Source organism: Adiantum capillus-veneris, chromosome 15, assembly GCF_014529385.1.
Source record: "Adiantum capillus-veneris isolate H3 chromosome 15, ASM1452938v2, whole genome shotgun sequence".
Classification (NCBI taxonomy): Eukaryota; Viridiplantae; Streptophyta; class Polypodiopsida; order Polypodiales; family Pteridaceae; genus Adiantum; species Adiantum capillus-veneris.
In genome coordinates this window covers 61648528-61658119 of record NC_140945.1, presented here as the reverse complement: position 1 = coordinate 61658119, position 9592 = coordinate 61648528, and the positions used below count along the sequence as shown (strand labels likewise).

The window sequence follows — 9592 nt, the reverse complement described above, 5'->3', positions numbered from 1 at the left end:
AATGGGAACGGCGCGGAACGGGAGGTATAAAAAACACCCAAATAGTGCATTTTTTAGCTCCTTGTGTTTAAATACAAGGAGTATTAGAGTGCTTTGACTCTAATACTCACAAAAAACTCGTTTTGAAGACCATTCAATCTTGCTATGACTAGATGATGTGAGAGAGAGAGAGAGAGAGAGAGAGAGAGAGAGAGAGAGAGAGAGAGGGAGAGGGAGAGATTTGAGAGAGTGGGAGGGAGAGGAAGAGAGCTTGAAGGCTTAAAGCCTTGAGCCTTGAGAGAGTGAGTCTTGAGAGGGAGAGATCTTGAGAGTGTGAGAGGGAGAGAGCTTGAGCCTTGAGGATTAGCTTGTGGAGAGAAAGGGGGAGGGGGGTGCATTTTATGAGTTCTTGAGGCCTTGCACACTTCAAAAAGAAGCCCAAACATTTACTTCAATTTTTTCAATTTTTGCCAAATTTGTTTGTAGCCGTTGGCCGTTCCAGGGGCATTCCGGAACGTTCTGGGGGCGTTCGGAACGTTCCGGAACGGCCGTTCCGGTTTGCACTGGCCACCCGGAACGTCAAACGTTTCGGGACGTTTCGGAACGTTCGGGAAGGAAACTGCCCCCCCAGAACGCCGGAACGGGGGCTAGGGGGCGTTCCCCGGTAACTATGGTTATAACAACGGCCCTTGGACTTCTTTCTAGTATCCGAAGTAGCAAGTGCTTCACCACCTTTGCTAGAAATGCAAATTTTGCCTTGAGTGACTAAGATAGCTTCCTCCTCCATGAGAAAAAAGCTGAGATCATCAAATTCCAGCTTTTTGTTCATGATTTGCAAACGTAGTGTCCTTGATACCGTTTCGTACTCCTCAGGCAATTTTGCAAGTACCAAGGCAGCTAACTGAGTACTAGTCAATGCACTTTTCATAACCAAGAGTTGATCATGGATCACCTTTGTCTTCATTAAAAAAGATTCCATGGAACTTCCAATTTCAAACTTGATGGAAAATAACTGGTCCAAGGAGGGTGACCGCTCCCATTGTAGAATCTCGATTAAAGATTCCAACGAGCTTGGAGCACATTCCATTGGTAGTCTTCAAAGTCTGTATGGCTGGAGAAATTTCCTTCGTGGCCATCACCTTCGCATTGCTCATATCCCAATCAACGCATGATTTTAGATGCTCCTCATCTTGAAGTCGGGTGTATTTATTGTTGCTGTCCTTTGTAGGTCACGCCTTGAGCGCTCGACAATATCACAGAAGCCTTTTCAGGGAAACCAAAACCGCATGATCAAGTTCCAATGATGTCGCTGTTCAATTTGTCGTTGCGCTCGAGCAAGGGGGTGCCTTCTCGCGGGTACAAGCCCTTTTAGGCATTTGCACACCTTTGAACCTCAAGGAAAGTCCCCAAGCCACACCAAAAACTCCCCGCTACCAAGCCCCCCCAAGGGGTTCTAGCTTTCAAGAAGTTTCTAGCAGTTCAAAAGACATTTGAAGAAACACTAGCGTTGCAAGACATTTGAAGGTGGCAGTTTCCCAGCGTTTTAAAATGCTACCTTCCCTTGCTTTCCAAAAACGTTGGATGCCTAGGCACTGTCGACAGTGTTTGAAAACACTGGTAGAAATGCAACCTCCGATCACCTCAGTTCACAGCATTTTAAACACAATAGAGACAGACCAACGCTGCCGTTCAAAACACTCCAGAAAACGCTATCTTCGCCGATGCTAGCCTTCCCAAGCGCGATCTCCTTTTCCTCTTCATGTCGCCAATCTCCTCCCAAGATCAACGAGCCAAGTGCTCTGATACTATGTCAAAGTCGACGATGTGGAAGCGTAAAGCGAGAGAGAGAGAGAGAGATAGAGAGAGAGAGAGAGAGAGAGAGAGAGAGAGAGAGAGAGAGAGAGAGAGAGAGAGAGAGAGAGAGAGAGAGAGAGAGATGAAATGTTATATTAACGTCTTCAAAAGGCCAAAGTGACCTATGAGACCAGAAAGTTAGAATGCGGTGTCTCTGATACAAAGTCAGAGTAACAAAACGACAAAATAAAATACTATGGAATCCTAGACTGCTGAGAGATGAAATGAAATGAAATGTTATGTTAACATCTTCAAAAGGCCGAAGTGACCTATGAGACCAGAAAATCACAATGTGGTGGATCTGATACAAGGTCAGAGTAACAAAAATGACAAAATAAAATACTACGGAATCCTAAACTGCTAGGTTTGAGCTAAGCAGCTAGGTGGGATAGCTAAATCACAAAAGATCGAGCATCGGTCGCTGGCGGATCTCATCAATCTCTTCCATGGTCAATAGCCTGACCAAACGTCGTGCATGTCGAGCCAAAGTGATCCGAATCCTCTGATGCAGCCTCCGTCGATGCTGTGTAATCCTCCGCAATTGCGGGCGTTTGGATCTCCCTAGCTCGGTCGCTCGGTCGATCAGTATGCCTCTGGTGTGAGGCGACGAGCTCTCCTGTGGGGTAGTAGCTCCTCCGGGTGTCCAACGTCTGCTCTAAAGAAGTCTGTGATCCATCTCTGAGAGTGGGTAGCCTCTCTCCTCATCAGGCTCTCTCTGTGTCTGCGCAGCTCGAGCAAAAACAGACTCAAGCATCTCTGATCCTCGTATCGCATGACTCTAGAGAGTGGTCCAAAGCCCTCTTTGAACAAGCAGTGGAAGCGGCCACGTATCTCGTAGTAGACGGGGCAGTGGCAAGTGTAGTGCAACTATGTCTCAGGCTCTATGTCACACAGGGGGCATGTCCTGGCCTCTGCCGGTACTCCACTGTATCTCCCAGTCTCGATCCGCAGCTGGTGTGAAGATGTGCGTATCTGGCCAATAGCACATCGTATCCCATGAGACAAGTGGGTGTCCATGTATCTGGGCCTCATCACAAAACCGTCCTCCGTAAGTTGGAGAAGATGCTCTCTGTAGAAAGCCATCTTCGTGCCCAACTCTTGTGCTGGCTGTATCCATGTCCTCCTGGTGTCTAGCTGAGTCAAGTCCTGGCAGATGAGCCTGGTGATCTCGGACTGTGTAAGAGTCAGAGAGGGTGCATTCAGTGAGTACTGGAAGGGGGGCAATCTGTCTATGCTGAACCCATGCACGTGAAACCATGATGTCATCTCCCCATACCAGATGCTTTATCTCCTTGCATGGTGAACTGTCGAGAGGACTCAAGTGCAAGGTGGGAATATTTGTCTCTGGGAAGTTCCCACGTGGTGTATGAAGGAGACAGATCTGGTGAGCGCCTCTACCACTAGTGGGTGGGCAGCTAGCTCTGCCCGGATAATGGCATGTGGTATTTAAGCCTTGGCTCTAATGAGCCGTGAGATCATAGAGACTAGTGGCTTCTCCATGTCCCCCCATCCATCAGTGCGACCTGTCCTCCCGTGATGGTCCAATGAAGGTCCCCAAATCTCAGTTCCGTAGAGCAATGCAGAAGCCACCAAAGTGTCAAAGAGCCAGAGCTTCGTCCGAGGCTCCTGAAACTGAACATGTGAACACATCCTCTCCAATGGACCCAATGCTGCGTGGGCTCTGGTCAGTCTAGTCTCTACTGTTCTCCTCAATGAAAATGGTGGTCCACTGAAAACGACTCCAAGGTAAGTGTAAGCATCTGTATACTCCATCTCCTGGCCGTATGTGAATGCGGGCGCTGACCTGATCCACTGTGGGGTGGTATTAAATACCATGACCTTGGTTTTACCAAGGTTGATAGACAAACCACTTTCATGGGCGAACCTATGCAAAGCATCCAAGTGACATTGCATCCCCTCCGGGGAGTCGGAGATCAACACAATATTATCAGCATATAACAATAGTGGAATCCATGACCCTGCCAGCTGTGCACCTCTATTACCATCTCTCTCAATGTAGTCAGAAACCTCATCCACATACATACCAAATAGAGTAGGAGAGAGCTGGCAACCCTGCTTCACTCCAATAGTGGAGTGAACCACTGAGATAGGCCCTCTGAGGTGTGTACATGCCCCACTACTGACCTGTATAATGCCATGACCCTCCAAATAAGCTCCGTAGGTACTCCCAGCTCATGTAATCTGCGCATCAATCTAGCTCTGGGTACTGTGTCAAACGCTTTGCGGAAGTCCACAAAGCTACGGTAGATCCGTCTCCCATGTGATCTGCCCTCCTCAATGATGGCTCTGAGTGTCAAGATATGGTCAAGAGTAGAAAAACCTCTCCTGAACCCTGCCTGCTCAGCTGCACGTATCCTCTCTCTCTCTCTCTCTCTCTCTTTCTCCGCCCATCTGCTCAGCTGCTGCTCAAGAATAGATGCGTATAACCGTGCCACTTCAAAAGAAGACTCTCTCCGGTAAGAGAAGAGAAAGAATCCTATGAAAGAGAAAGAAGCGAATCTCCAAGTTTTTGAAAGTGTGTGCGATCATGATAGTGCGATATTTCCCAGGCTCCATAGGGTCTCGTGACTTGAAGATAGGTACAATAGTAGATAGGCTCCAAGTATCAGGCAAGCCCTCACACATGGCACGGTTAAACATAACCGCTAGAAGCTCTGCTAGTAGATCTCTGGCATGCATGAAGTGCTCAGCCACTAAGCCATCATGATCATATGCTCTCCCAGTCCTCATCCTGTCGATGGCCTTCCTCACCATCTCAGCGGTGAAAAAAGCACATGTGTGGGGGCATGGATCGGGGGGGTCGGGAAGGGGCGGCTGTCCAGGAACTGTGTACAGAGATGACGGGTACTCACCCCAGGCCTCTGTAGAGGTAATGGCAGGGGGGGGAGAGTGCTCATGAAAGAGCCGCCATACCTCACGTGAGTCCCGACTCAAGAATAGCTGGTATAGGTCCTGCTCTAGGCGAGCCAAAAATGCCCTCTTCTTCGCCGCACTAGGCGCCAGAAGTCAAATCTGTGACTGTCTGTGAGCGATGTCCCCCAAAAGCACCTCCCTTTGAAGTCTAGCTCTACGGCGTCTCTGCTGAGGCTGGTTAAGTGGGTATGCCAACCAACTGGGCAATGAATTAATTAACTATACAATGGGGGACTGGGTTAACTTATATAGTAACTTGGGGGCCTTAAGTATACCCCTTACCCAATTGCCCTACCCAGAATCATGTCAAATAAGTAAAATAAATACATGAAGACAATTACTTAACTAGGAACACAATTGGCTATTCACTTGAGATGCTTTAACTTTAACAGAAGTCATGTTCATGCAATGATTGGTGGCAACTGGTTTTGGCCAACAGATATATAATGCAGTTTACTTGTACATGAGTTCATATGCTACTGTCTTTATGCGATTTGGAAAATGGAAAAATTTGAAACAACTTCTTCAGAACTGATGGAGCAGGAGCAATGAAATATCTGACAGCCCTTAAGATGGAGCTGAGAATCCTTGTATGGGCGTTGAGATGACTTTCTTACCGTCCTGAATTAGGTCCACTTGAGGGTCCCACAGTTCACTTGTATCGCGTAGATGCCCTGAATTGTATCGTTGACTGTGTCACAATCCCATCTCTCATGCACAGTGGCTCTGTGCGCCATGTGGACATGCTAAACTTACTTCAGAGCCAAGGTACTTAGGAAAGCCTTGGGGGTTTTGCTCTGGCAACTTTGTGAGCCTGTTCACAGGACATGCATGTCCAGCCGAGTACATTAGATCAGGTTTACTCATTGCATAACCCTTTCTGATATATGATTGTACAAGGCGTAGTGGGTGTTTACACTAAATTTGGCATCAGGTGGCATCAGAATGCAGCGTCGGATAGGAACTTGTCATCCCTTCAGTCCATTGTGGATCGAATTAGCCATGCAGCCTCATCGCCATCTTGGGTACATCTGGCTCTGAGCAGGCTAGACACAAGGGTGATTACCTCTTTTATTCAGGGCATGCTGTAGACAAATTTTGGATTGGATGATCCCTGCCCATGATGGCACTACTGAACGAGCAAAAAGCGGATGGGACTGTGACACATTGTCAGCCTGGTGACTGGTCACCTCACTTGGCGCAGCTACAAACTCTCTCAGGACATAAAAGGCTCAAGGTCATTTATACAGGGGATTTACTTGTCTAACAGTTTCTGTGGAGGGGTGCTAAATAGAAGGAAGCTTGTCCTTGCTTCTATAGCCAGCCATCTTCTCGTATTGCTCCAGGCTCTGGTTTGGACCTTTTTGGGTTCTTCTATGAGTGTGCATGAGGAACCTTTTGTATCCATTCTCAGGCTGTTGCTAGAGTCTTTTCATTCATCTTTTTCAAAAAGTATATGTTGCACATTTAATTCAGAGATTTGTCACCTTTAGCTTCCCAAGCTCTTGTTGGCTCGTTGCTGAAGAGGCTCTACGGATGTCCAAGTGTATGAGTCTTAAGAAAGCCGTCTTTCGAAGGTCTTATCGCTTGAAAGCTCACTCTGGCACAAAGTTAATGTGTACACTTTTTTTATTTCAATAAGTAAAAAAATGAGGCAATCACAAAGATTTTGAGGGAGCATATGAATGCCGCATGCCACGGAGCAGCGGGAAAAAAACATTCAGTTTAACTCGGTGGTGCTCAGGTTTACTGTTTTATGACTTGGTGCAGCCTGAAGATATTTGGTTTAATGCCCCAAGGAAAGGGATCATGGTTTTTGCTCTACCTGGAGAGCGGGGACTCGCAGATTTAAGCGGCGACTTCAAAGTTCTTTTTCATGATCGGCATGGAGACTTTTATTGGTTAGATACTCGAGTTTGGACATTACATTCTGAACTTGTGTTTTGCTCCATTTAGTTCAATGTTCTTATACAACCAATCACATGGAGAATTTGTACTTGCATTAGATAGTAGGCTCCTCAGAACTGAAATGGAAGCTGGAGCGTAGAAGCATTTCATAGTTCCGTTCTGAAACAAACATTGATTATGCTCTTAGATCGCATGTTTCTGGAGGCACACAAGAATCGCTTGAATTTTAATTTTCTGATATTTTTCTTCTTTTGTGTCTAAGTTGGCTCAATACAAATATGATGGAGAACAGAACTATGCTTGGTGCAGATGATTTAGATGGTTTTGACAAGGTTGGCAGGATTTTCTGCTCACAAATATAGCAGATATGTACTACTTTATAGGCCACCGTGAACCGGAGACATCACATTTTCTCTGTTGTATTGCAGAGAAGGCTACCGTCTCCAGGCTTTCAAGTGGAAATAGTCATCTTAGAATATGATGTATCTATGAATGCGCAAGCTGATAGGGAGTCTGCAGACAGTACATTACCATCAGCAAAGGTTGCCGTGCCGCCAGCTAGCTCAACAACACATGGAAACCCTTCTCAAACAACTGTTGGAACTAAAAATGGTGCAGAAGAAAAAGATGATGTCTTCTCCGATACTGAGAGTGAAGGCAGTGTCCGCAAGCGGGCAGAGGGCATTGAGCAGATCCCAACGAGGCCTACAGCTGAAGGAGTTGGTCTGCAACCAACTGGGAATGATCAACCCAATTTAGCAACAGATGCAGCTGTTAGTGGAAAAGTCATACAGAACAGTGCCAATGATGCTTATCCAAGCAATGCTATTGGCAAGAATACGCAGGATAAAGAGGAGGGCTCTGTCCAAAATTCAAGAAATGTGGCGCATGAACCAGCACCTGCACATAGTGTAAGTGAGACGACAAATGCTCATCTTCCACCCAGCGATTTCAAGGCAATAGCTGCAGCAAGTGCAGCAGATGCCTCTGTGTTTACATTTGGTGATGAGGAGGATTTTGAAAGCGAAGATGATTGAGTCGAGCACTGCTGGTGGTGGCCCTAACAAACGGTGCTTCAATGGTAACTGCATATACCTTATTCCTGAAGTACAAAATCCTCTTTCAGTATGAAACTCTAGTGGATTGGAGAGTTAAGGTTTGTCCAATAAACAGAGGTATGGTCGACCTTGTGTAAATGTTGGGGTTGGCATACTTTCCAAAGCTTCAAATCCAACTCACTCATTGTGCTTCCTCCCATCATGTGTAAATTTCTGGAGGTGCAAGGCTGGCTGAAAAATGCCAGACTTTTCAGTAGGTTGGCTGGCTACATCTTTTTGAAGATGCTAGGCTTGGTTTGAGTTGTCCGCAATTGTCGCTGTAAATATTGACACTCGCAATTCTGAAAAAATCCCTGTGCATGTTTATCAAAACACTTTTTTGATGTGTCCCCCTCTTCTTTATGAGGCCTGTAGATATGCTCTCACTTTACTGGTAAGCATGCACTCATGACTCGGACAGAAGCCCCAAGTTAAGCGAAGGATGGCTGGCCCACACGATTGTTATCATGTTAATGGGGTGCTTTCAATTCAATTGTTTCTTGAGGGTTGCGAATTCTCTGTATAGTAGCCTCAGTTTCATTTCTCTTGGCAGATTAACAGACCTTTCTCAGAAAAATCACATTCTGAAAGCGTGTGCTTAAGGAATAGAATGTTGGATGCAATCTTCTCAATGCACATGGGGCTTGGATACTTTTTTGAGAAATTAGTCAGTAATTAAATCGTCAAATGCTATGATGCTCTTGGATTCAGAAGTAGAGGTGTCAGAATTAGAGGCTCTCTTGCCTTTAGTGGCTCACTTGATCTTCTTGCCTGTCTCTATCTTTTCTTGAATAGTTTCCCTTTTGTCTCTGGCCAGACATAGGAATTTGCCAAAACGGAGCAAAGAACAGCGACCGTGGTCCGTCTCTCTTGGGATTGTCCCGAGGCATTAAAAACTCTTCTTGTGTGTGTGTGTGTGTGTGTGTGTGAGAGAGAGAGAGAGAGAGAGAGAGAGAGAGAGAGAGAGAGAGAGCAGGAAGAGGAAATTGGAATGACCTTTCTAGATTGTGGTAGATTGGTTATCCCAATTCCCTCTTGAATAATAGGACTTTAGTTCAACACTGCTTGGATAGATCTTTGAGATCTCCTAGGATTGTTCCTACAACATTAAACACCTCTCTCTTCTCTCTCTCCCTCTTTCCTATGCTTGCAAGTCTCCCACCCTCCCTCTATAATCGGTGTAGGCTGACATGCAGTGCAAAGGTTGAATTTGATTTCTTTTTGCTCACAAACATTAAAAGCCACACAACGCATGCAAGGGGAGTTTCATGCATGGGCAATACAGGAATCAAAAGTTATAGGTTTCCTTGGTTATATATATATAAATCAAAAAACTAGTGGACAGTATGCCACAACATAAAAACAGTTCCTCTCTCAGTGCCTTCTGGTAGTGTTGGTATAGTCTCTCTCCGAAATTTGTAAGAAATAGAAGGCATGCCTTGTAGTCAGATTCCTATTACATACGTATGGTTTTCAAGAATGCGAAATGAAATTATCATTGGTAATTTGATGAAGGCATTGCATTTTAGTCACTTGATGGTGGTACTGATTTCATAGCAGTTACATTTAAAAAAGGTGCGAGTTGGAAGAGGTCATGTCACAAACAATACAAAATAGCTATATGGAATGGTTACATTTTAAACATAAATCATTGTTGGAATAGTTATATATATACCTCAAGTCAATTCAAAGCCAAAAGTTTATTTTGGTGGACAAAGCTCTCTTGATCCCTAGTTGACATTGTCAAGAGCACGGTAATGTGGAAGCTGTGCGATGTGTGCGTGGTGAGTGTAGAGGGAGATTGTGTGTGAGAGGAGTAC

The 9592-nt window shown here is 45.6% G+C and overlaps 1 protein-coding gene across 3 annotated transcripts in view; it reads left to right on the top strand.

The window, feature by feature from the left end:
- Positions 1-8122, top strand: part of LOC147440766 (phosphatidylinositol 3,4,5-trisphosphate 3-phosphatase and protein-tyrosine-phosphatase PTEN2A-like) — a 103221-nt gene extending 95099 nt beyond the window's left edge. For all 3 annotated transcript variants that reach the window (XM_086482600.1, XM_086482602.1, XM_086482601.1), the window contains 3 exons: positions 6538-6668; positions 6938-7007; positions 7104-8122. In XM_086482600.1, coding sequence (XP_086338726.1) covers positions 6538-6668; positions 6938-7007; positions 7104-7712 — 810 coding nt within the window. In that variant the 3' untranslated portion in view covers positions 7713-8122. The remainder of the gene's footprint in view (positions 1-6537; positions 6669-6937; positions 7008-7103) is intronic.
- Positions 8123-9592: the final 1470 nt, after the last annotated feature.